This window comes from Heloderma suspectum, chromosome 5 (assembly GCF_057233095.1).
Source record: "Heloderma suspectum isolate Gila_16-S chromosome 5, 16-S_ref, whole genome shotgun sequence".
Lineage (NCBI taxonomy): Eukaryota > Metazoa > Chordata > Lepidosauria > Squamata > Helodermatidae > Heloderma > Heloderma suspectum.
Window position 1 is genome coordinate 234,632,152 of NC_139462.1, and position 27,118 is coordinate 234,659,269.

Below are 27,118 nucleotides of genomic sequence, written 5' to 3' on the forward strand. Positions count from 1 at the left end.
CTGAACCAAGAGCCATGGAGTACAATGGATGTTATACCATACATGTTAGCAATAGGCAGCAAAACAGCAGCAAGCACCCCCTAGCGTGCATTCCCAGCATGACCTAACAGCACTAGGTTCTCAGCACAGCCACCTGTAGCTTTAAGGTAAACAAACTCTGCTTCTCAGGCACATCAGTGATAAGATATTCTTCTCATTAGCAAGGAATGTTCTGAGAAGACTGTTATCGGCCTTTTGACTCATCTGTACATGCTCAGAGGCTTACTAGCATGGGAATTGCACCAATAATGAACTTAAGCAAGCATTATGGATCTCTAGGCCCCTCTAACACTACAAATGACTTGGCTACCAATACAGCAATTTAATCCCACATTTACAGAACGGGGCCTTTGTGGCCAGATGAAGACTGCAGCCGCGGTAGACAAAAAATGACAAACCAACAGACAGCTTTTTTTTTTTTAACGACCAAAAATAAGAAGGACAACAACAAAATGAGAGAAAAAAGACCTCGGCACCAGTGTAAAACACTGACAAAAGTTCTCCACGAACCAAGGAAGTTTCCAAAGAAGCTACTGCTAGGCGGTCAAAAGAGAACTGAGGGAACAGGCGGGAACCCACTGGGACATGCACAGTAGATGCTGGGGGAGGGTTCCCACAAAAAGTTCCTCAGCTTTAGAAGTTTCCCGAAAGAGGCTCAGCACAGGTGAAGAGCCCATATGTGTGATGCACGGAGACCACGAAGAAGGCACTGATTCGCATATCTCCAAGCTCTTAAAGCAGTTGGCAGCTCTCACTATTATGAATGGACTCTAATTCACCTGCTCTGGACAATGCATGCTGGCAACTGCTGAACCCAGCATTCTGCTTAATTGAGTACCCACTGCAAGGAGACAGTTGCTTTGAATAGCTGGACTGTGCCATTCCATTCACCACTCTGCACTGGACCCTGTTTTGCATTTTGCAGCCACAGTTTCCAGGGATGGAGCTATTCTGAGGGACAGCAGGGAGGGAGGGAGGGCTGTTCCACTAAAAGTAAAGGTAAAGGTGTCCCCAACCAGTCGTGTCCGACTCTAGGGTGTGGTGCTCATATCCATTTCTAAGCCGAAGAGCCAGCGCTGTCCGAAGACGCTTCCGTGGTCATGTGGCCAGCATGACTGAACACCGAGGTGCACGGAACGCTGTCACCTTTCCAGCTGAAGTGGTGCCTATTTATCTACTTGCAATTTCTTGCTTTCGAACTGCTAGGTTGGCAGAAGCTGGGACTGAAGACATCACGCAGCACTCGGGTCTCGAACTGCTGCCCTGCCGACCTTCCGGTCTGCAGTTCAGCGTCTTAACCACTAAGCCACCGCGGCCTGTTCCACTACCCTGCATCAAACACCCTCCACAGCAAGCTTGGCAGGCTGTATCACAAATGCTGCTTTGTGCCCAGTGTGCAGATGAGCTCTTACTCCATGGCTCCTCCTGCCAAGGGGCGCATGCTGCCAGAGATAAGACCAGACAAGTCTAGCACACAGCCTGATCAGTGCAACGTTCAAAATGGAAAGCTGCCGCTGGCCGTGGTTTTCTATGGCAAAATAGGCCTGCTAAACTTCTGCTCTGAAAGCCATTCTACGCCTGACGTTGGCAATTAGAGCGGCAACCAGTTCAGTTAAATGCCAGAAGCACCCATAAGATTGCACTTCCTCAGTAGAGAAGTGCAGTCTGGGAATCACCCCCAAGATGAAACAGGCAAGGCACGAAAGTAGCAGCATCTCCTTCCAGCAGAGGCACCATGCATGATGAGGGTGGTCTTTGCTTCCAGAACACCAAGACATTCTGGGACACTCTGTGGTCTCTGGCCAAAAAAACCAAGGCCCTCATTTTCGTCCCTTCTGCCTTCCCCAAGGAAGCGGCACCAAGGGCAGGGATAAAGCACAGACATGGAGCTGCTCCATCCCACCAGTGAGGACCAGGCCACATCCCATATTCCCTGCAGGTTTCTTACCCTCGGACAAAGGCCGGCACCATCTCTCCTGGCGCCAACTGAGAAAGCCACGCTGAACAGACGCCGTAGTGCAGGGGGCCCTTTCCATCTGCGGGGCAAAATTGAAAAAGCAGCAGCATAAGCAGCAGCCCCCCTCAAAACACTCTGTACCCCCACCCTGCTCCATTTTCTTCAGGATGCTAGCCTCACCCCAGCAACATGAGGCCAAGCACTATGGGGCCCAGCCCAACCCCCCGGCAGACTGCAGCCCTCCGGGTCCTGCTTCCTTCCTAATGCCCAGCAGCCTTCATTTATTTATCATGAACTTTAGGCTGCCTTTCAGGGTGGAACCCAGCAGGAGGCTGCCTTGTGCTTAACACACATACACACGCTCTCCCCTCCTAAGCCACTCACAGCCCCACCATGCTCCAGCCTCTCCTGCCCCCAGAGGCTCTGGCCCCCGAATTCCCCAGTACCGGCTGATCCCAGGTGGCCCCCCATTCTCACCCTGGCTGTGGTAGTTCAGCACGGCAACCGTGAGGTGCATCTGCCCCGGGTGGGCATCTGGCGATGAACTGATGGAGTAATAGCGTGCTTGGAGCAAGGGCAGCTGGGTGAGGAGGAGGGACGCAGGCAAGGAGACTGAGGGGAATTCCTCCAGCACCTCCACCATCGTCGGGCAGCGGAACCATTTCCACTCCTCATACAGAAGGGAATCCTGGGGGCAGGGGAGGGTCCAGGTGAGAGCACCACAGGGAGAACCATCAAACATACACAGACTCAGAGGAAACGAGCTCTGCTTGAGCACAGTTGGGGAGGGGGTGGTTGACTAGCACGGTTAAGCCATCCTTCCTTTTGTCTACTATCCATGTCCCACCTTCTGAGCTGAGCAACAGCTGGGGCAAAGCTCGCCCCTTCCTTTTGCTTCCAACGTGATTGTGAACCTTGTCATGGTTTGCAAGCTGGGCTTTTGCTTTCCTGATTTTGCCTGCGTGCGAGCATGCGTGTTTGTGTTCGCACATGCAGACCTGCATCCTGTTTTGGGCATTACATTTTAAGAAAAAGATCACCAAACTGGAGAGGCTCCAGAAATACAGAGGCAAAGAACATAAGTCTCATAAAGCCTGATATGTGACTTTTTGGCATGATAAAGAAAACTCCAAGGACAGCATTTTGTGTGGTGAGCAGCACTGCTATGCACCATGCCTGGGAAAACCACTGAAAAAACTACAGTTTGCACCAGTGTGGTAAACAAGAGCCTTGACCACATGAGGGTGGTTTCAAATGAACTTCAAGCCATGCAAAACCGATATCGAAAATGCTTCATCCATCACACCTGAAAATATGTTCTGGGATTAGACAAGTTAACGAACGATAAGCCTGCTAGTCACAGTGGCCACCGGCTGCTACCTCCAAGTTCACAGGCTGCCTGCCTCCAAAGTGGGGCTCTTGCCTTCAAGCCCTGCCTGTAGACTTCCCAGAGGCACCTGAGGAAGCAGTAGGCTGGGTCAGGATGGATCTTGGTTTGAGCCAACAGGGTGATAATTCTTCTTATCGTGAGAATTATTCCAGAGACTATGGTGTTGGGAGTTTAAAGAAATCTGCTTTTGCAGGGGGGTTAAAATGGTTCTTGAAACCCCAGATTCTTTTATGATCCTACCCATTATTCATTCAACCCCACCAAAGTGACTTGCCCTCTCCCATCAGTTTCATCTTGCCTCTGCCCCTGCCTGACACTCTTCCAGAGATGGCAGCTGGTTTGCACGAGGGAGAGTAAGGCCCTAGGCAGGTTGTGTGCAGTCCACATAACCCCCACAGCACCCAGGAATAGTACCACCAAGTAGGGATAGGTGGATTCCCTACCTGCTGCTTGCGGGGGGGGGGGGGGAATCCACCCGCGAGGGGAGGCAATCCGGTCCTCGCCCCGGAATCCTCTTCGGCCGGCTCTGCTCCGCAGCAATTCCATGGAGCCGCCAGCCGGCTCTGTAGCACCAGCAATACAGCCGCCATTGCCATGCTGTATCGCTGGCTGAGGACTCACTTTGGACGCAAATGGCATCCACTACACCATTTGCAGCCATAAAGCCCTTAGTTTAAGCTAATTACGGCCGCATTGGGGTCTGTGGCGGAATTCACCACCATCCCTACCACCAAGCCCCAGTTTCAAGACCCTCCTCTTTCAAGCGAGAGAGAATCCTGTGCGCATCTCCCACCTGATCTATAGACTTCCAGCCACCCAAGATGGCCCCTACCTGGCTGAGCCGCCGCAGCTTCTCCTTCTCAGCCTGGTCTTCTGCCAGCGTAGCCAGGAGCTGAAGCAGCTGGGGGCTGGGGGGAGTTGTGATGTCCAGGAAGAAGGTCAGTGCCTGGCGCAGTGTGCAGGGAGACAAGCGGCGACTGGGGACCCACAAGCGCTTCAGGCCTGGGAAGAGGCAAGAGAGATGAACTGAGCAACAAGGAGCGGCGTTACATCTCCAAGCTGCCCTCCCTTTAGCCATGCATCAGCAGAGCTGGGGGAGGGGGGGGAGGCAACCTGTAAGTAATGGGGGGGGTGCTCCTCCAAGCTCAAGGAGTCTCATCCATTATAGAATCACAGAATGGTAGGGTTGGAAGGGGCCTACAAGACCATCGAGTCCAACCCCCTGCTCAGTGCAGGAATCCAAGCCAGAGCATCCCTGACAGATGGCTGTCCAGCCCTGTCTTGAACGCCTCCAGTGTGGGAGAGCCCACCACCTCCCTAGGTCACTGGTTCCATTGTCGTCTTGCTCTAACAGTCAGGACGTTTTTCCTGGTGTTCAGCCGGAATCTGGCTTCCTGTCACTTGAGCCCATGATTCCGTGTCCTGCACTCTGGGATGATCGAGAAGAGATCCTGGCCTTCCTCTCTGGGACAACCTTTCAAGTACTTGAAGAGCGCTATCCTGTCTCCCCTCAGTCTTCTCTTCTCAAGGCTAAACGTGCCCAGTTCTTTCAGTCTCTCTTCATAGGGCTTTGTTTCCAGTCCCCTGATCATCTTTGTTGTCTCACTTTGAGCTTCTCACTTGATCAAAAATCTACCCCCAACTGTCCAGCCTAAAACTCAACTGCCCCAGCTGATTGCCCCTCTCCCCGCATCTCCCAGTCAGCAAAACTATGAGCTGTGGGTGTGGGGAGGGGGCTGCATGCATTCAAATTCCTGTTTGGGCTCTGGGTGTCCTGGGGCGACTCCCTTGGTCTCCTGCTCTTTTATTGGGTTGATAAGGTGAGGAGAATCAAAAAGAGCCAAGAGTCTGTGGTCCCTGCAAGGGGGCAGGGAAGGGGGGGGGGGTTGCCCTGTGAGCGTCTCTGCCAGCCAGTTGACACAGAGTTAGTTCAGACAAACTAGTTCCCAGGAGAGAGAAAAACTCCTCCCCTTGATCCCACCCCATGTCGCCAGTTGGGAAGAGCATCCTCCAGGTCTGCACCAGGGACAGCTGGAAGGGCTGCTTGAAAAACCAGATGCAAATCCCAAGCACCCAAGAGGGCAGCAAACCGGAATGGATCTTTCGATGTGTGTGCGCACACGTGTGTGTACACACACACACACACACACAGGTACTGGAATTACAAGCAGGGAGGGGGGGCTCAACTCCTCGCTTTTCTGATGGCCTCTGCAGCCACTGCTTTGAGAAGGCTACAGGAAGAGCAGGGAAAGCTTGTTGATTTCATCACAGGTGCCCAGAGCCCAAGCAGGAATCTTCCCCGCCCCGACCCATCACTTGAGCACTGCCGTGTCTCAGAGATGGTTCACTGGTTACTTTAACGCATGGGTGGGGGACCCTCCCCGGCCACGTTACTTTGGGTGAAAGCTGTTGGGGGCCACATGCCAAAAGCGAACAGGCTGGAGCCATACTCTCACTTTCTTAAAGGGAGCTTACGTTCAAGGCCCCATGGCTGGGGAGGGGGCTTATTGCTGTGGGGTGGGGGCAACAGCATGTGGTAAGTGAAGGGCTAACCCTTCCCTTTCCAGCTGCACCCCCCACCCCACTGGGCAGCAATCATGTTTTTTTTACGCTTCCACTGGTGCCAGTGGAATCCGCTCTGGATGACTAGCGCCAGGGGCGGGGGCGGGGGGCTAGTAAACCCCAGCGTCATCACGAGACCCCTTCATCCCAAGTCAGTCTGGCCCGGGGAACGCTTCGAGTGAAGGGGCCCACGTCAAGTAGCACGAGGCTCTCGGGCGTAGGACAGGCTCTGGCTCCCTGCGCTGAACGCACGGTACATGCCGCGTGACCACAGCCGGCTGCTGAGACGGGCAGGCCAGTCGCCACCACAGCGAGCCGCCAGACGAGGAGGGAGGTGCCCGCCGCGCAAGACCACTCACCCTCCGTCCCAGCCTCCAGGGTCTCCACGGCCACGGGCTCCCCAGCAGGGGGTGGGTCCTCCACGCGCTCCAGCAGAGCCTCCACCAGCTCCGTCCTGTTGGCGGGGAAGATGCTGACATGGTCGCCCGGCTGGTACTGCAGCTCCGGCTGGTCGCCCGCCTGCAGCTTGACAAGGATGGTGGCGCGGCTGCGTAGCAGAGAAGGGTGCTCAGGACCACTGCATGGTGCTGTGGAGCAGGCAGGCCTGGCCTTGTGCCAGGCCAGCGCCCCTCACCCCAAATCTGGAAACTTGGCTCAGTCGGGAAAGTCAGACTCCCTTGTTCTGAGCTACCAAAATGTCCGCCTCGCAAAAGGGGATGGGGAGAAGCATAGGGCTCCCGGGAAGCCTTCGTGTCAGGCCCAGAGCATGCAAGGCACCGGAGGGGAAGCCCAAGGCGCACGCCTTCCGTTAACAATGGGCATTCAGATGTTTCTGATCTGCTGGGAGCAGACAGCCAGCCCTGCCTTAGTCTTGGCTGAGCCAGACCCATTCCAGAAGCTTCCAGCACCCACATCCTCATCCAGACATTCAAGCTGCTCCTTTCCATACAGTAAGGAGGAAGCAAGGGAGATTTCTTACCACACACATCTTGCTCTCCAGGTAGGCAAGAGGGGTTTTGTCATTCCTCCTTGCTGACCTCCAACTGGGAGGTATGGCCCTAGTCAGTTGCCTTCTCAAAGGGACAGGGGTCCCTTCCTTCTCCCAGCCTGGACAATCGGGGAACCCTAACCCTATATCAACAAAGAGCCTTGTGGCACCTTAACAACTAACTAACCAGTTCATTCTGGCATAAGCATGAAAGCTTATGCCAGAGGAATTTGGTTAAAGCGCCCACAAGACTCTTCACTGCTTTTCCTGCAACAGACTAAGGCGGCCACCCCTCTGGGAATCCTGACCCTGTAAGGGTTGGTTTGGCGCTGCTTTGATTGGTTTGCTGGTGCTGCGTTTTTAAGCGATTTGACTTTTAGCTGGTTGGTTTTCATCAGAATTATTGTTATCTGCCTTGGAGATTTATCTTTTTTCTTAACTGAAAGCAGGAAAAACTGGCTTTGTAAAGTTGCCAAAAAAACCACAGGAGAGACCAACAAGGCTCACCTGTGAAGTCTTACGAGCAGACACAGTGTGCCAAAGTCCCTTTCTCCCCCTAAGCCACATGTGACCAGTGTCCAGAAGGAGGAACCACTCCCATCTGACAAGAACTTGGGGGAATCAGGTAGCCATAGCCAGTCTCCATTGGCAGAAGGTTCCAGCTGGCAACACCACCAGCAGACTGGGCCAAGGCGGCTGAAGGCCCATCCTCTTTCCCCGCTCCCAAGCCCAGTGGAAATCAATAATAGGGAAGGCCCCTAAGGTGAGTTCTCTAAGAGCTCAGCTGACCATTCTGCTTCTTCCAGCCACTGGGCAGGGCAGCTCTGGGAGCAGGAGAGCCCCCTCTCCCCTCAACTGCTGGGAGAGGGCGTTGTCAACCCAAAGTCTGCTGGGGGGGGGAGAAAGTCTGGGGTGCAAATGCCACTGTACAGGAGCCCTTTGCCATGCTGGGAGGCAGATTCTCTTCCTTCCCTCTGGAGAGGGTCGACATTTCCTCACCACCATTTGGACTCTCACCTGGATTCTGGGCTCTGCAGGTTCTTGACAGAGAGGATGTAGCACGGAACCACCTTCCGCTTGTGCACATGGGTCAAACCTGATGGTGGGGAGAAGCCAAAATGGCAGGTTTGGGGGGGAATCTCAAGCTTTGCTTTTCCCACTGGAAGGGCTCTCCGTGGGGCAGGTGCAATACCGGAGCTTCATTGAGCAAGGCAGAGACCAAGGCACTTTCAGTGCATGGGTTCACATACCAGGGATGTGAGAAGGAACCAGAAAGCGAGTGCCTCTGGGGAAGCGCAGAGTACATTTCCCTCATCGTGGAAAATCTCACACACACCCCGCCCACACACATGCCATGTGGCTGCAATTAAAAGGGCTCCTCCACTTCAAATCCTAGAGCAGCTGGCCTGGCTGCGAGGCAAGACTGGGCTCAGCCACCTCTCCTTGCGGCGTTAACTACAGGGCCCAGCAGGTGCCCTGGGACATACACAGCCCACAGCCGGGGCCTTCTCTTGGGCAGCCGGAGGTATGACGGAGACCCCCGCCAGGTAGCGAATAAGGGCCGGCCCAATGGAGCAGAGGTCCCCCGAGGGTAGGCGTGGCACCATGCAGCACAGCGCTGTGCCTCAGTCTGTGCTGCCCCCCCCCCACCCACCTGCCAGTAGGTCAAGCGTGCCGGGGCAGGTCGACAGGCGGTGCCTGCTGCGTTTCCAGCTGCAGCGGCTGGCGAAGACGTCGGTGGCGGCTGCCTCCGTGGGTGACTCCACGCAAAAGGTGTCGCAGGCAGCCTGCAGGGGGGGCGCAGTTCGGAAAGAAGGCGCATTTGTTGGGGCCTCTCTGGGTGCCAGCCAAGGGCACGTGCCAAGCTAGAAGAGCCAACCGCCCCTTGGATGGGGGGGGCAGAGGAGAGGGGCACTACAATGAACTGGCAGGAACGGAAGGTCTCCCTTCCATGCAGACAGACAACTGGTGGGCCCAAACCAGCTAGAGGGGACCCACTCCCCTCTATCCCCGTTCCCCGTAGCAAGCAGTGCGTGCCTTTCCCAGTTGTGCCTCCAGTGGCAGCAGCACCCTGCACTCCCTGCTGAAGCCCAAGGCAAGTGCCTCTCCCACAAAGGTCTGAAAAGGGGAGGGGGGGGGTCGAAAAAAGGCCTGCGGCAATTCTGTATGCCAACACGAGCTACGCCAGGGATGGCGCCACCCTGTGCCAATACAGTCAGCCCAAAGCTCCCTTCCCAATAGTCCCTCTGCCCCCCTCCGGTCCACCCCACCCAACCCCCCAGATGCCATGTTCTGAAGCAGCCCCCTTCCTGAAGCCAAGTAGGCCTAGATCCAGTCAGTGCTTGGATGGGAGATCGGCTGCTACCGCCGTTCATAAACAAACAATCATGGGATTGCTAGGCTGTATTGATCATATTATAAATTTGATCACATCCAGACAGACCTTGCCATCAAAGTAGATGTGACAAGGGAGACCAGCGAGGGGATCTCCTTGGTTCAAGAGCGAGGAGGGGGGATTTGGAGGGGGGATTAACCCTTTCCCTGACTTGAATCGAGCCCCCAAAGCTGCTATTTGAAAGGTGGGGTGGGGCGGGGGAGGAAGATGGAAGACACGCGTTTGAGATAATGCCATTAGTAATTTGAAGGGCACGGGGTGGTGAGGCGGGGAAGAGCAGTGATTCTCCAAGGCTGAATAACTATGGAACCTTCACTCCTCCCCCTCAAACCTGCCCCGGCATCAGGGTTTTCTTCCTGGGAAAGCCAGAGAGCTGCTGCCACGGAGCCTCTGCCGCACTCCCTGGGCCCCACCAGAGAAGCTGCACCATCACCAGCCAGAATGAGCTTCCGTTCCACTAGCAAGATTGGTGCATTGTTTTGTAATTTGTAGAGTTCTATAAGTGCAGGGGTAGTGGTGGGGGTGGGGGTGTCATCTGGGGTTATTTACTGGATTACGCAAAGCCAGACTCTTGAGACTGCAGCAGCCGCCATCATGAGGGGCAGGTAAGCCTCTGTGATGCTTCAGGCAGCCTGCTGCAAACAAAGACAAAAATCCTCCTCCTGCGTGTCTCGAGAATCTTCAGCAGCATGTTTCAGGCTACAGATGGAGGAGGGGTGGAGGCCAAGCCACACAGGCCCCTGCTCTGATCCTGCAGGGCCACTCTTAGGCCCAAAGAACACCTCATGAGGCCACAGTGGCAGCTCCTGATTCCTCTTGCCCCACAGGCAGGCCCCTGTCCCTTGGAGCCCAGTTCCCCACCCCAGCACACAACCTTGAAGACACTCTTGGCCCAGGTGCGGAACGACTCTTCCTGGCCGCAGAGCTCGTCCCCTTCACCCATGGGGAGGATCCGCTCGCCTCCCAGTTCCTCCAGGCGCGTGTCCACGGCGTGGGCGAAGGCGCAGAAGTGAGGGTAGGCACGGGAACCCAGTCCAAAGACAGAGAACCTGGAAAGAAGGGCAGGGTAAGCATCGGAACAACAGCTCCCCCCCCCCCCCGCATGAGACTCGAGAAGCACAGCGCAGGCAGGGAAAGCAGAATTCCCACAGCCCATCTCTGGCTGTGGCACATCCAAGCCAGGCTAGAAGGATCCCACACATCAGCTGTGCTGTGAAGCTTTGGACTCCAGGTGGCTCCATCTTCGTACCATCCCGGTCATTTATGAAATGTAGACATATGTTCCTTTGCAGCTTTAGTTAATTTGGGCCTGTATTCAAACAGTCAGGTTGCTTACCTGTAACTGTAGTTCTTCGAGTGGTCATCTGTGCATTCACACATATGGGCTCTGCGCCTGCGCGGAGACTCGTTCGGGAAACTTCCAAGCTGCAGAGTTTTTTGGCGGGAACCCCTCCCCCACCGCCAGTGGCATATATAGCGTGGGTTCCCGCCTTCCCCTCAGTTCCTTGAGACCACATGAGCCCCGGACCAAGGAGAAGAACACCTCGATACCAACAGACTGTTGACACCGAAGTGGGGATGGTGGGAGGGTTGTGTGAATGCCCAGATGACCACTCGAAGAACTAGTTACAGGTAAGCAACCTTTCTTCTTTGTGGTCTGTGCATCACACATATGGGCGAGTAGCAACCTAACTTACCGGAGGTAAGTTACATTGGACTCTCAATGTAGTACCAACGAAAGCACAGCCCTGCCAAAGGCACAGTCCGCTCGAGCTCGAACATCCAATCTGTAGTGCTTTATGAAAGTAGAAGGCTTAGACCAGATAGCCGCCTTACATAAGTCTACAAGAGAGACACCCCTTGTAAAACCCATGGAACTTCACAGTCCCCTCGTCAAATGAGCCCGAATTTGGGTCGGTAAGTCCTTCCCGGAGACTTCATACGCCAGTCGATTGGCGTGTACTATCCAGGAGGCCAGTCTCTGAGAGGAGTCTGGAGAGCCCTAGTTGTGTCCTCCGTAGTGGAGGAAGAGCTGTTGCGAGTTGCGGAAAGGCTCTGTCCGAGACCTATAAAAAGCCAGGGCTCTCCGGACATCTAGAGTGCGCAGCCGCCTTTCCAAATCGGAAGTTGGAGATGGAAAGAAGGCGGGGAGGATGACTGGCTGTTTCACACGGAAGTCTGTGACCAGCTTTGGAAGGAATGCTAAGTCTGGCCGAAGGACTACCTTTTCCTTGTGAAAAATGATATAAGGTGAGTCTATTCATAACGCAGAGAGTTCACTTGCTCTCCTCGATGTCATAATGGCTACCAAGAAGGCGACCTTCCAAGAGAGCAGCCTCAAGTCCACGGTAGCGAGCAGTTCAAATGCCACCGATGTGAGGCTGGTGAGCACCAGGGTCAGGTCCCATTGAGGAACGAAGTCTCTCACAGGGGGAGCCAAGTTTCTGAGTCCCCACAAGAACTGTTTGCATAAAGGGTGGCTGAAGATGGGGCACCCATCGATGTTGCCCCGTATAGCAGAAATCGCCGAAGCATACGCTCTGATGGAGGGGTGCTTCAGGCCTTTGCTGTAGAGGTGCCTGGAGGAAGGACAAAACATCGATCAGATGACAGTTATTAGGATTACAGTTGGTGTTGGTCACAAACTGAACAAAGGAAGCCCATTTGGCTAAGTACCAGCGGCGTGTGGATGGTTTTCTCGCCGTGTCGAGTATGGTCTGCACCGTCGGCGGGATCAGCAGAGAGTGGTGTGTGAAGGTTGGATCCTCCACACCATGAGGTTCAGGGTGTGAAGATCAGGATGGAGGATCCAACCTCGGTCCCGGGAAATCAGGTATCAGCAGGAGCAGCAAGCAATGTCTGTGCGCTAGGTTCCATAGCGTCATGAACCAGGCCTGCCTGGGCCACCAGGGGGCTATTAGGATGCAGTTCGTGGCTTCCTGTCTGATTTTGGAGATCACCCTCGTGAGTAGTGGGAATGGGGGGGAAAGATAGAATAGGCGGTCCATCCATTCTAGGAAAAAGGCACTGCCAAGTGACCCGTGGCCAACTCCAGCTCTGAAGCAGAACTGTCTGCCAGCTGTGTTCGCTAGAGTCGCAAAGAGATTGATCTCTGGTTGGCCCTACTGGTTGAAAATTAGTTGCAGAACTGTCTTGGCCAACTGCTATTCGTGGGAGCACCAAAGGAGGCAGCTGAGAGAGTCTGCCAACAGGTTGTCTTGTCCTGCGATATGGAGAGTGGTCAAGCAGATTCCTTGGCAACGACCCAGTTGTAAAGGTGTAGAGTGAGAGAGAGAAGATGGGACGAGTGTGTTCCACCCTATTTGTACCAGAGAACCGTGGTGTTGTCTGTGAGGATCTGGATCTGCCAACGTCGGAGGTACAGATAGAAGGCGAGGAGAGCTTTCCAAACTGCCATCAAGTCCAAGAAATTTATGTGGTACAGTCTTTCTTTGGAGGACCAGAGACCCTGAGCTCGCAGGGGGCCTCAATGTGCTCCCCAACCTAGCAGGGAGGCATCTGTGGTCAGAACCCTGGATGGAGGAGCGGGAAGGAAAGGCATCCCCTGGGTCAAGTGCCTGGAGTCCATCCACCACGTCAGGCTGAGAGCAACCTCCTCTGGTACCAGGAGTGTGACAAAAAGGGGGTTGTGAGTCAGATCAAAGGTCCGGATGAACCAGTTTTGTAGTGGCCTCATCCGTAGTCGGGCCTATTCCACAACCAATACCGTCGCTGCCATGTGGCCAAGCAGGCACTGGATGTTGCATGCCATGACCCGGCGAGCGATGAATATCGAAGTGGCTTGCGCAATGAGATTTGTGATACGGTTCATCGGAAGGTACGCCCAGCCCATTCTGGAATCAAGGATAGCCCCTATGAATTGAACCGTTTGTGTGGGGGTCAAATGAGACTTTTCCTTGCTGATCCGTAGTCCCAGTGCCTGAAGAAGGTTTAAGACGTCCATGATAGCGTGCAATAAGGCTTCTGGAGAGGAGTCCACTAGTAGCCAATCGTCAAGATACGGGTAGATCTCCACTCCCTTGAGGCGGAGGTAAGCGTAGACCACAGCCATGCACTTGGTGAACACGCGCAGGGCTGTTGAAAGACCAAACGGTAGAACGTTGAACTGGAAAAGTTCTTCTCTGATCGCAAAACAGAAGAACTTTCTGTGTGAGTGTTCTATGGCTATGTAGAAGTACGTATCTGTCAGGGTTGGATCGGAGCTCAGAGAGCACCAAAGCAGTTCTGATTCTGAGGAAGAGTTAGAAACTGCAGGAGAGGAACCTGCGTGCGTTTCAGAGGACCAACCAGGGGGAGAGCCCCTCCCAGTACACATTCCTGAGAATAATAGTGACCCCGGCAGGGAGAGGGTGGAGCAACAGCAGTTTCTGGACACTACGCGCGCCGCACCCTCAAGCACGAGAAGGCAGGTGCTGAGAGGCAGCGCTCAGCCCACTTGGTGCATCAGCAACAGCGGTGCCCCAATGCCCCATGGGAAAGGGGTGGACTCTCTCCTCCTAGCTCATAAGTACAGCAGTTTCCTGCTTTCCCCTTCAAACGGAGATCAACTGATTCCTAAGGTTAGAACCTTAGGCAGCCCTCTTGAGTCTTACTGGTAGGATCATGCAATTAGCATCTGTAAGCGTCATTAGGTTGAATGGGAATAAAGCCTTGGAAAAGAGCCTTATTGTCTGCGTGTTGATTCTGGCTACTTGAGGATTTCAGAAGGCAACAGGGAGCGACCTCCTGACAGTATCCTCGAGGTTGATCGTGGCAAACCAAGAGCCCTTCCGAAGGAGTGGGAGAATTGTGGCTAGGGTTGTCATCCTGAACCTCTTGGGGGAGATAAACTTGCTCAGGTCTTGAAGATCTAGAATGAGCCGGAAGCCTCCGTCCCATTTTGGTACCGTGAAGTACCTGGAAAAGATCCCCTCCGTACCGGGGTTTGGAAGAATGCACTGGATGGCACCCTTTCGTAGGAGAGACTGGGTTTCTTTCTGAAGGACCTCCGAAGGTCTGGACTGGGCCCGGAGGCGGGAGAGTGTTGAATTCTATTTTGTATCCGCGACAGACAATAGTGACAACCCAGTTGTCGGATGTCACTTTCGTCCAGGCCGAATAAAATTTGTTCAGAAGATCTCCGAAGGGAGGTTTGCAAAAGTTGGTACGGAGGGAAGATGAGTTGAAGTCAAAGACAATGTTTAGAGAATCCCTCGACCTTTGCCTTTTGTTGGAACCTGGGGAGGGAGTAGTTTTTTCTTTGTTAGTGTTGTTGTTGTTGAGTGTATCTGGGTGTCCGGTCCTCAAATTGCTGAGGCAGGCAGGTCTGGTGTCGGTACCAGCGGCGTTGATGGTACGGAGCGTAATGCTGTTGTTGTTGCTGGGACTGGCTGATGCTCAACTTACAAGCGGTCATTCTGGCTTCTGTACAGAGTCCATCTGCTCGTCCGTTTTTGCATTGAATAAACCCTCGCTATCGGATAGATTTCATAGAATTATAGAATAGTAGGATTGGAAGGGCCATCGAGTCCAACCCCCTGCTCAATGCAGGAATCCAAGGAATCCAGAGCATCCCTGACAGATGGCTGTCCAGCCTCATAGAATCATAGAATAGTAGGGTTGGAAGGGGCCTACAAGGCCATCGAGTCCAACCCCCTGCTCAATGCAGGAATCCAAGTCAGAGCATCCCTGACAGGTGGCTGTCCAGCCTCGTCTTGAATGCCTCCAGCGTGGGAGAGCCCACCACCTCCCTAGGGAATTGGTTCCATTGTCGTATTGCTCTAACAGTCAGGAAGTTTTTCCTGATGTTCAGCCGGAATCTGGCTTCCTGTAACTTGAGCCCATTAAGACTGAGCCAAAGTAGGAATTGAGCACCTCTGCCTTTTCTTTGTAATCTGTTATCGTTTTGCCATCCTTATTTAATAGCTGAACAACCATTGCTTTCCTCTGCCTTTGACTACGCATGTAGCTGAAGAAAGCCTTTTTGTTGTTTTTAGCATCCCTCGCTAACCTCAGCTTGTTCTCAGCTTTAGCCTTCCTGACGCCATCCCTGCAATTCTGTGCTACCTGCCTGTACTCTTCCTTTGTTGCTTGGCCTTCTTTCCACTTCCTATATGTGTCCTTTTTTGTTTTCAGGTCATCCCTAAGCTTTTTGTGAAGCCACATTGGCTTCTTCTGTTGTCTTCCACCTTTTCTTCTTGCTGGAATTGTTTGTGATTGTGCTTTGAGAATTTCCTTTTTAAAAAGCTCCCACCCATCTTGGACTCCTTTTCTCATTAGCGTTGCTTGCCATGGGACCTTACTGATCATTGTTCTGAGTTTATTAAAATCAGCTTTCCTAAAATCCAGGGTACGCATTTGACTACACTCGGCTTCTGCTTCCCTTAGAACCAAGAACTCAAGTGCAACATGGTCACTTTCCCCCAGAGTTCCTGTAACTGCTACTTTATCCACTAAGTCATCTCTGTTGGTTAGGATCAAGTCAAGCCGATCCTCTAGTTCCTTCCTCTACTTTCTGTAGGAGGAAGTTATCCGCCACACAAGTCAGGAATTTCCTGGAGGGGCCATGTTTTGCAGAATGCCTCCATATTGAATGCCTCCAGCGTGGGAGAGCCCACCACCTCCCTAGGGAATTGGTTCCATTGTGATCTTGCTCTAACAGTCAGGAAGCTTTTCCTGATGTTCAGCCAGAATCTGGCTTCCTGTAACTTGAGCCCATTATTCTGTGTCCTGCATTCTGGGTTGATCGAGAAGAGATCCTGGCCTTCCTCTCTGTGACAACCTTTCAAGGACTTGAAGAGCGCTATCATATGTCCCCTGAGTCTTCTCTTCTCAAGGCTAAACATGCCCAGTTCTTTCAGTCTCTCTTCACAGGGCTTTGTTTCCAGTCCCCTGATCATCTTTGTTGCCCTCCTCTGAACCCTCTCCAGCTTGTCTTCATCCTTTTAAAGTGTGGCGCCCAGAACTGGACACAGTACTCCAGATGAGGCCTAACCAGTGCTGAGTAGAGGGGAACTAGGACTTCCCGGGATTTGGAAGCGATGCTTCTATGAATGCAGCCCAAAAGAGCATTTGCCTTTTTTGCAGCCACATCACATTGTTGGCTCATGTTCAGCTTGTGATCAACAACAATTCCAAGATCCTTCTCGCTTGTAGTGTTGCTGAGCCATGTATCCCCCATCTTGTAACTGTGCATTTTGTTTCTTTTTCCTAGGTGCAGAATTTGGCACTGATCCGTATTCAATGTCATTCTGTTGTTTTCTGCCCAGCGCTCCAGTCTATCAAGATCACTTTGAATTTTGTTTCTGTCTTCCAAAGTATTAGCTATCCCGCCCAATTTTGTGTCATCTGCAAAGTTGATCAGCATTCCCTGCACCTCCTCCTCCAAGTCATTAATAAGAATGTTGAAGAGCACTGGGCCCAGGACTGAGCCCTGCGGTACCCCACTCATTACCTCTCCCCAGTTTGAGACGGTCCCATTGAGAAGCACTCTTTGAGTCCGATTCTGTAGCCAACTGTGGATCCACGGGATCGTTGTTTCATCTAGCCCACTTTGAGCTAGTTTGCTCATCAGGAGATCATGGGGCACTTTGTTGAAAGGTTTGCTGAAGTCGAGGTATATGATGTCTACAGAATTCCCACGGTCCACAAAGGAGGTTACTTGATCAAAAAATGAGATCAGATTCGTCTGGCAGGACTTGTTTTTGACAAATCCATGTTGGCTTCAAGTAATCTCTGCTTTGTTTTCAAGATGCTTCCAGATGGATTGCTTTATCATCTGTTCCAGAATTTTCCCAGGGATTGGTGTCAGACTGACTGGTCTGTAGTTCCCAGGTTCCTCCTTTTTGCCTTTTTTGAAGATAGGGACCACATTAGCCCTCCTCCAGTCATCTGGCACTTCCCCCGTCCTCCATAATTTCTCAAAGAGTATAGACAGCGGTTTTGAGAGTTCTTCTGCCAGTAGTTCTTCTGCTAACCTGCCAATAGAATCAATCAACTCTATTCTTGCTTCGATAGTGATTGGCAGTGGTGGCAAGATTCCACCTTGTGGGTTTCTCCCAAGCAAATAAGATACAAAGAGTGGCCATCCGAAGAGGGCACCTTACTGCCACCAGCCATGCACCTTCTGAACGGAGGCTTCGGGGCCATACCGCGAAGGAGAAAAAACGCATCGCTGCTGAGGCGGACGACGCTCTCCAACACTGAACAATCGATGCTCTCTCTCTCTATTTCTGTGTGCACTCTCTCTCTTGCTATAAGATAAAGAAGAAGAATAAGGTAAAGGAAGAAAAGAGGTTTTTGATAAGATAAGGTCAGATCAGATAAGACAGAAATGCAGAGTGACAGAATGTTGAGAAGTTCCCCATGAAGTAACGCTAAGGCGGTCAAAAAAGAACTGAGGGGAAGGCGGGAACCCACGCTATATATGCCACAAGCGGTGGGGGAGGGGTTCCCGCCAAAAAACTCTGCAGCTTGGAAGTTTCCTGAACGAGTCTCTGCACAGGTGCAGAGCCCATATGTGTGATGCACAGAGACCACGAAGAAGAACTGCTCCATCCCAAGGACTCAGGGGAGGTAACCATCCAATACAACAAAGCAACTATTAAAATATACCACTGCCGGTATTGAATTAAAATCAGCCTGGACCTCCGAACTCCAGCCAATAAAGCGAGTCGAGACTATATTGATTTCCATGTGCTGGTTCAAAGCTAGCTCTTCTGTGGTTAGAAAACCTTTCATAATGTCGGCTGCCTGCCATTTTGGCACAAATAATTTAAGATAAGGGAAGTCGGGGCACTGCACTGCCCTGCCCTGGTGTGCTGTGTTCAGCTCTGGGCAGACCAATCCAAGGAGGATGCTGGGAATGTTAGAAAGGATGCAGAGACTAGCCTTGGCGCACTGCCCACTGTTGGCAACAAGCCCCAGGAGCTCTTTGTTTCTCCCCACTCTTGCAACCAGACCCCTGAACCTTTCTCTTTCTCTCCTTTTCTCTCTCTCCCAGCAGCATTGGGGCCTCAATCTGCTTATCCCCAAACTGCAACATCCTCAGAGCCATCCTCAGAACCAGCCCAGTTTGACCCAGATGCTCCATGCACGTCCACAGCCTAGCCTTCCATGTACCACAGCCCTTAGTTTGTCCACCAAGTGGATTTGTAGGCCAGTTTCCCCACCACTTGAATGCAGGACACAGATGTTTACATTCTCTATTTTGCCTTTTGCTGCATTTGCTTAATCTGTCTAGGTACGTTTGCAATTTATGAATTACTTGAATCCATTGTAAGTGCCCTTTTTCCAAACATCGAATTCCTCAGAGTATAATTTTGATTCTTGTGTGTTCAATAAAAGTCCCCATTTTCAACGGGGCCTGTATATGTGTGTGTATCACTGGGTTTACCTTTGCCAAGATACACTACAAACAACATTCAGAGTTCCTTCAACGGGTGTATATTGGAGCATACGCTTTCTTGCGCATGTCCAGAGAGGACACTTGGTAACAGGATAGAACCCAGGCAGGCAGTTCCCTGATGAATGACCCCCTCTCCCCCCTCCTTGCAGTCCTACCGAAGCGTTCCCAGGGCTCCAGCGCTGTCAGTGTTGCTGGACTCTCTGCGCTTCTTCCTCCATGTGAGAATTGAAGGGTCAGATTGTGAGATACTGTTGAAGCGCATCTTGTAGCTCCTGAGAGAGAGGGGGGGCAGTGAGCCTTGAGTATGTCTCTGAATTCCAGTTGCTGGGGAACACCAGTGTGTGTGCACGCGCGTGCATGTGTGTCAGGGGGTGCTGTTGCACCTGTTTGTGGACTTCCCCTGGGCTACTGTGGGAACAGAATGCTGGACTAGAGAGGCCTTTGGTCTCATCCAGCATGACTCTTCTGATGTTCTTATGGGAGATCGGGAGTCAGTTCCATGTGGTCAGTGGGCAGGCCCAGGGCAACTGCAGCAGCTCCTCACAGCAATGTGCTGGTTTAATGTTATCTTTTGCATCAGGTTTGGGGACATAGAGCACTATTAGCAGATTCGGAATAACAGCATAAAGCATCAAAGGGAACCCTTTCCACATAACTGCATTGCAGGCCCAGGCTGCCTTGACAAACAAACTCCCCTCTCCTCCTATGAAAACACAACCCAAGCATGACTTGGAACTCTTTTAGCACCCCAGTTTTAAAGTTTTAGTCCTTCAAATGCAGGAGGAAATGCTGCCATCACCCTGTTTAACCCCAGGTAGTTTGGGAACTCTTGGGTATAACCATTGAGGAGAAATTCAAGATGGATGTGAATCGGAAGCACCTCTTTCTGTCTAGTTGCAGGGCGGCAGCGGGGGGGGGGGGGGAGCTTTCCAGACTCACTGCTCAACATACCCATTTGCATTCAACAAGGCTAAACGATCAGGCATTGTGGGTTACACAAAAAGGCAGACAGATCTCCAGCATATAGGCTGGAGCATTTATTAGGAGTCAGAGTGAGCATAAGGTTCAAGTACTGGGAAAGGGAAAAGATTTCAAAAATACATTTCTTGCTCAACACTGTCCAGAGGTAGAGATTACTTGGAGCTAGAGGGTTTCAAGGCTCTCCAGGCCACGTGGTTCCTCCTGGGGCCAAGGCACAACCAGCTTATGGCCCTTTGGCTGGATTTTAACCTGGGAACAGCAGGCAGCGTGCTTAGTAATAATAATTTTTAAAAGATGGCTAAGACAACCCGCCTTTTACCAAAGATAAACCTTGGTAGTTTGACATGGCTGATCTCATCTAGTCCATGTGATCATGTGCCCATCATAGCCACCTTGCCATTGGCACTACATGGAGCTAAAGTGAATTAGTGATGTAGGTTACGACAATAACAAGGGTGGACATGAAGGAAAGGGATACACACTCCCCTGGGCAGAACATCATGAATGACAGGTCTGTAACTGGGGGAGGCCAGACCAAAACATTGGGTAAAGGAAGAGAGACATGTCAAAGGGTCCGGACAACCCTTCAACTTCCAGTATGGTTGAAAGTCGGAGCAAAATCCCAGAGGACCCATAAAATAAGGTTAGAAATCAGGATAGAGCTTTCAAGAAGCAGAAAACAAGGTCACCATTTGAACAAGAGAGATTCCAGGAGGTAAATACAGGATATCTTAACACAACATGTACCTTTTTGTCAAAACATGGAATAGCAACTTTTGCTGATTTACAGTGCAACCCTATGCAGATGTTTTCAGAAGCAAGCATCCCTGTGTTTAATGGGGCTTACTTCCAAGTAAGTGTGCAGCTTAAGTTCCCAGGACTTTTTTCTCAGTGCACAAGAGAATGGGCTCCCTTCCATCAAGATTCCTAATGAGGTGCTGTTATTGAGGCTTAAATGTACTTTATTCAATCAGTAGGTTCAACGCCCGACAGTCAATTAAAAGGTCTTTATTTTGGGGACATCCCCTCTCACACAACTGACTGGCATAACGATCATGAGGATGAGAAAGCGCATGCAAAATGCATGACCACACCAGTCTGCAGGTTGCAGCCTTTAAATAAATTGCCAGAGGAGGCACCCAAGGAACAAGCTCAAGGAAGAGAAGATGAAAATAAGGACTCCACTCCACAGAGGAGGAGACATGAGTGTCGTAGGACTTACTTTTGCAGCTCTGGCTCACTGGGCCCTAGATAAGGACATGACATCTCCATCAGGGCCTTGGCAAAACTCTGGGAAGAAAGAAACACAGACACACAGACACACAGACAGACAGACAGACAGACAGACAGACAGACAGAGCTCCAATGAGGATACAGCTCCCGCAGTTCACTTCTACAGAAATAAGTCCTGGGGCTGAATCCTTCTCCAAGCTGTGCCCCCTGCCCTGTTAAGTGCTTGATCCTGCAAGAAGCTGAACCCCCTCCCGCTCAAAGCCTGGTGAGGGGAGGAATGACTCTAGTTACTTGGCTGTGAGGAAAGGCCCTTTGCAGATGCTCAGAGATGTAATTATGGCTTGACATATCCCAAATTGTGCTCACTAAGAGATCTGATGGGATTATACACACAAGTGAAATCTAATCCATATAGAAACATACATTGGAAATTGAACAAAACCTGTCAGGGCACTTCACAGCTATAAATAACTTTTAAAGCAATAATTTGCAAGCTGAACTGCCCACATTTGATTGTAGAAGTCAACTTGACCGTCTACAAACAGCAGAAACAAACACTGTGTCAATCGAACAGCCCCCAGAGATATAGTATTGAGAGAGAGTGGATTTGATCCAGCTTGTATGTATTTTCAGATCAACCCTTAGTGTGTACAGTACTGAGGTTCTGGGCTGCATTTGTTGGGTCACTTATTCCAGCACATTTATATTCTGCAGTTGCTATGAAGAGGCTGTTTTAGGTTGCTCCATGTGGCCCCAACTCCATGGGGAGCCATCTGTTTACAGACCTGGGCTCCCAACCCCCTCTGATATTTCAGGAGGAGAGGGAGAAGCCCCCCACCCCGCATCTCTCTCTCTCTCTCTCTCTCTCACACACACACACACACACACACACACACACACAGAGCAAAGCAGCACCTCTCCATTCTCAGGGGGGTCTCCATTGCCAAATGTGCTCGTCACCACCAGAACGAGGGTCTCGTGCTCCAGGGAAACCACATCATATTCATCCATGCACATCACCTGTGGGGGAAGCGCAGTTGAGACTGGCTTTAAAGGCAAATGCTAAAGTCCTTCATCCCACCAAAATAGCAGCCACAGGGCAACATGCAACTAACTGCAAATGCCCCCTCGCAGCGGTCATGTTAGTTTCCACCCTTGACTTCCACCCCACCCCACCCGCAGGGAAAGACTGCCTCCAAATGGAAAACAGAGAGATCATATGCCTGTCAGAGCCCCACCGTGCCTGCCTCCCATGATCAGCTCCGCAGGCATCATTAGCGGAGGCCAACAGGAGGCTCCCACTGCAGTTTCCCAGGTGAGGGAGTTACCCTTTCCCAACACCACTGTGGGCCCACCTTGGGAGCAAAGGCGCACTTCAAGAGCTGATTCAAGTTCAAGGCGTAAGCCCGGGATTTCCCGGTCTCAGAGGCATACAGGATTGTGGCTTTGACACGTCGTGCCATCACATGGCCCATCAGCTTAGCTGAAATCTTGACTGCACTGCAGAAGGGGGAGGAGAGAAGGACAGAAGATGCAGAAGCTCCAAATCCAGCCTCTCCCCGTTCCCTGGGGAGTCTTGTTCCAAGAGAGCAGAATCCTCAGCTGGGAAGCCCCTGCAAGTGCAGAAAATCTGCCCAGCTTTCTCTGCATGACCTCCTGATGGGCTAGGAGCTGCTCCAAGTTGTCAGTTCAAACCAGTTTTGGACAGACTGTTGGTAGCCAGAGCCTGGAATAGCCATGCAGGACCAAATTAGAGGCCAACAGTAGCCAGCACACAAGATACTTTCCCCTCATTTGTCCTGCTGTCCCCCTCACCCCCTGCCAGCTTCTGTCAATTAGAGGTGAAGTGCCTCTGAAGAAGGAAGTGCCCTTCCTCCATGAATCATGTGATGTTGGTTTAAGGTCATCTGGCCCAGCAGCCAAAGAGGCAACCTTGCTCTCTCCCTGCTTGATACCACCAGGCTCCCAGGGCGCTCCTCCCCAGGACTCTCCTCCCCAGGACCATCTGTAGTCTGTACATGTGCTGAGCATTTGTTGCATACAGGAAGCTTTGTTAGCAAGTTTCTAAAAGCAGCTTCCCAGACTTGCGTGTTGCAGCTTAGAATGATGTTCCCCCTCACATGTTGCCAGTTTCTTTTCAACTGCTTTGGGGAGGAGGGGGAGACAATTCTTCCTCCTGGCACTGCCCACCTCCCAAAACTCTCAAGCCTGCAGGCAGCGTCCATGCCTTTTGATATAATTTCCATACAGAACACCTAGCATTCAAGACACTTGATACTTTTTAGGAAGCAGCAGCCCCCTTGCCTCATCCCTCTCGGACGAGGCCTCTTTCCATCCCCCATGAAGACCTACTTAGCAATCTCCTTGAAGGTCTTCTTTCGGGTGATTGTGGTGCCTTTGGGGATGTAGGATTTCCATGGGTCATTCTGTGGGGACAGCAGATATATTAGGGGTGGTTGACAGTATAGGGAGCTCAAGCCTGCGTGGGCATCTGCACTAGGACCCCCAAGTCCTCTCTAAGCTTACATGTGCAGTGTGGAGGTTGCATGTAGTTATTCAGCAGAAAGGAAACATACTCCCCACATGCTCAGAGATGTTCTATTCTTTAATATGCCCTTGAGGGCACCAGATCCTTCAGATTAAGCACCAGGGAAAAGACAGAATTCACCTGGGGGAAGAGGGGCAGGAACAACAGCACTAAACTAAGGAGCTCGCTCAGCCTAGAAGGGTCAAGAGCATCCTTGACAAGCACACACGTACACACGGGCACACACACTGACACAACAGAGGGCCAAATGACACATTACAATTCTTCACACTTTAAGAAAACTGCTTATGCTGCCTGCTTTGAAAAAAAGAAACACTGCAGGGACCAGATCCAGAATGTGCTCCTGATCTGCAACACAGCTCCAGGCCAGTTTCCTGCTGAAAATCACCCCCTCCCTGGATGCTATTTGCCTCCAACAGTGCTGCTTGTAATAAACAGTGCTTTCGGGGGCAAATAGGAGAGGAGAGGGCCCAGAGGCACCCTTGGACTTGTAAGGGTAAATTATACCTGTTGAGGAAGAATGGAAAATAAATGGTTCCATAAATCGCACACTTGGTTTTACATCACTTGGGGGGGCGGGATGAAATTATCACTACACTTAGCTTTGGACAACAACGACCAGTTTGTGGAAACCCTGAGTGGGAAAAAATACATTGCATGATACCGATAGCTTCAAAATGCTATACAAGATGCAGAAACTGAAAGTGCCTACTTTTGTTTTGGAACGCGGGAGGACTTTTGTTTTCATATTTAGTCAACAGCTGGCAAGATTACAACATTTCCCCCATCCTTGGCACAGAGTCAATGCTATATGTAATAACCTGAGCAATTCATTCAGGAGTGTAAATCAAAGTGTCATTGGAAAGAAAGCCAATCCCTTGAGAGCAGTCAAGAAGAGGCAGACCCACACTGGCCCAATTTGTCCTCCAAAGAAATGGCTAACACAGAGGTGATGGCGATCACTCTTGGGGTCACCAAGGAAAACCTGAAGGGGCATGATAGGTGTGTGGCTGCAATCCAAAAATCAACTTTGGCACATTCATGCAAACAAACCAGTCACACTGGTCACTGTGCAAAGCCATTTCCATGCTTCTTTTCATGCATTTAATGGATGCTGCTCTACTCTCATTTTCAAGAAAAGTAAATTGAAGCCATTGACCATCCTTGAGAAGAACGAGAAGGCCAGGGAAGATTTTGCTTCACTGGGCACAACATTAGAGGTAGACGGTGGCATAACAACGAAGAGGTATGACTGGAAATGGAGAAATCTGTGCATGCCAATTTGTATGGTAACAAAATAAAACCATCTGTGAATGAACTCAATCAGATGCTTTCTTTAAAATGTACAAACCTAAGGGAGAGTATCCCAGGGGAGGTGCTCCTTTCCCACACACATTTCTATCATACATCCAAAGATTCGGCACAGTAATGCCTGTGAAGCACCAGCCCACCACCTTCCTTATACCTTTTTTTGGGTGCTAGTTGAAGACCTTTTTATTTGCCCAGGCTTTTTAGGTCTGTGTGCTTTTAAACCACTGGATTTTAGACATGCTGTGTACTTTGGGGTATCTTATGATACTGTTGTATAGGGATGTACGAGAATTTCAGTTCAGTTCAAAAACTACTCAAAAATGCCACACTCGCAGCCCCGAATGCGAAGGCAAAAGGGAGTGCATGTTCTCCAAAATGTTCACAAATTCGCAAACTTGCGTTCATGTTTGCAAAATGTGCACTTTAAAATGTGTGCACTTTTAAAAACTGCACACATTAAGAAATGCACAACTTTAAAAATGTACACTTTAAAAATGCACTTTTAAATATTCGCATGTATTTATTTAAAACATTTCTTGGCCGCCTTTCAGGGCAGAAGACCTCCCAAGGTGGCTTACGGCTTTAATGCAGGGGAAGAGCACTTTTTAAAATGCACAACTTTAAAATGCACAACTTTAAAATGTACACTTTTTAAAAATTGCATTTTCATGCTTTAATCAATGGGGGAAAGTGTGCACTCTTCCTATTTGAATGAACTGAAAAACAGGTGTCAAACAAGAATGGGAGTGAGTTGATCTGAGCTTTGAAGTAAACTTCGGAGCCTATACCTACTGCTGTACTCACTGCCACTGAAACGTTTAAGCTGCTTTTATTGTGTCGATTTATTGTTATTGTATTTTAATGTTTTATTGTTGTAAGCCGTGCAAAGAACACCATTACTAGGAGGCCTACAAATACTGTAAATAAATGAAATATACAATGAAGTAGTATTGCTTAATAAGACGCACATTTCTTGACTACATACACAAAGCATATGTATTACTGCAATCAGAAATTGTGTCACTTCTGTGTAAGGCAAACCTGCCATGAACTCTTGGGCTACTCTTGGCACAGCCCAGTCATGGCCCTTCCGCTGTAAGATACAAGTGGAATTGCAACTGACTTTTTACGCTACCAAGAGTATTGAGCTTTTTCTTTGTGTACATCCTACTATGTTCTGCCCACACCAGGGGGCATGGGGAGGTCCAATTCACCTAAGTGGACATTTGAAGCTCAGCGCCTATTCACTATAACCTTTGCAGTGGACACCATTTTATGACCCTGTTTAAAAGATGTATGATTATGATTATTTTAAATTGGCACTAAAATGCTTTACTGGTTACTATCTAATATAGATATAGATATATAGATATAGATATATAGATATAGATATATATAGAGAGAGAGAGACCGACCACTTAAAGGAAAGGGTGTTGTAGCACTATAATGTTGTAATACTATTTTTAACTGGTTTTTTTTTTAAGATCCTGTCACTGCCATTAACCACCTTGCTAGAATGGCAGCAACAAGAAATGGTTTCCCCCTCGCCCATCATTTGGAGGGATAATATTTTAAGAAAATTATAGCCAGAAAAGCTTTCTAGCACTAAAGAAAACATCAACTTTAAAAATTAATAGGGGAATAAAATGCCACCCGCTGCAAAGGTTATAATGAATGCATGCTGAGCTGTGATAGCTCATCTCCCAGATACGTCACTATCCATGTCAAAACCTCACCCTTTTAAAAAGATCGAAGATTAGCGCTAAGGACATCTACACTCTTAGAGATGTGCAACACTTCAGTCCTCCTGAAAAAGTCAGCCTTTTTGCAGTCTAAAAAAAAGGCAGAAGAACCACCAGGGTAATACAGGATGGAAATAACTGGATGGTGGTGTTGTGTGGACGCCCTGCAAAACATGAGTGAATGAAGCATGGCAACTCCACTAAAGGCCGAGCATGGAAACAGCCTTGAAGTAGGATGTTACTGAGGTAGCAGGCTGCCACTCCCAACTCCCCACCCCCAGCTCTTGCAGCTGCACCTTTAACACCAGCTTGATACGGAGGCAAGCAAGGGCATACCTGGTACCGGAAGCAAGGGGAGAGCTGGTAGTTCACAAACTCCTGGTGGAAGGTGGGTGTGAGGCTGCCAGAGATGGGGGGCACGAGCCAGACCCAGTCTGCTGGGCAGCCTCCTCGCATCCGCTGCTCATTCTCCAGATGCTTCATGAAGGACTCTGACACAGCATGATGGTCCACAATGGTCACTTTGGCAAGCTGGGGGAGGGGCGGAGGCACAGGTCAAGAGCAGG

The 27,118-nt window shown here is 50.7% G+C and overlaps 1 protein-coding gene across 1 annotated transcript in view; it reads right to left on the reverse strand.

Moving 5' to 3' along the window:
* Positions 1 to 27,118, reverse strand: part of NOS3 (nitric oxide synthase 3) — a 71,274-nt gene that overhangs the window by 19,091 nt on the left and 25,065 nt on the right. Inside the window, exons 11-23 of the mRNA XM_084859677.1 lie at positions 26,889 to 27,083; positions 23,304 to 23,377; positions 22,307 to 22,451; positions 21,867 to 21,971; positions 20,941 to 21,008; positions 18,893 to 19,009; positions 10,206 to 10,380; positions 8,591 to 8,723; positions 7,954 to 8,032; positions 6,308 to 6,495; positions 4,219 to 4,388; positions 2,474 to 2,684; positions 1,988 to 2,075 (exon numbers count right to left, since the gene is read on the reverse strand). Of these exons, the coding sequence (XP_084715803.1) occupies positions 1,988 to 2,075; positions 2,474 to 2,684; positions 4,219 to 4,388; positions 6,308 to 6,495; positions 7,954 to 8,032; positions 8,591 to 8,723; positions 10,206 to 10,380; positions 18,893 to 19,009; positions 20,941 to 21,008; positions 21,867 to 21,971; positions 22,307 to 22,451; positions 23,304 to 23,377; positions 26,889 to 27,083 (1,748 nt within the window). The remainder of the gene's footprint in view (positions 1 to 1,987; positions 2,076 to 2,473; positions 2,685 to 4,218; positions 4,389 to 6,307; positions 6,496 to 7,953; positions 8,033 to 8,590; positions 8,724 to 10,205; positions 10,381 to 18,892; positions 19,010 to 20,940; positions 21,009 to 21,866; positions 21,972 to 22,306; positions 22,452 to 23,303; positions 23,378 to 26,888; positions 27,084 to 27,118) is intronic.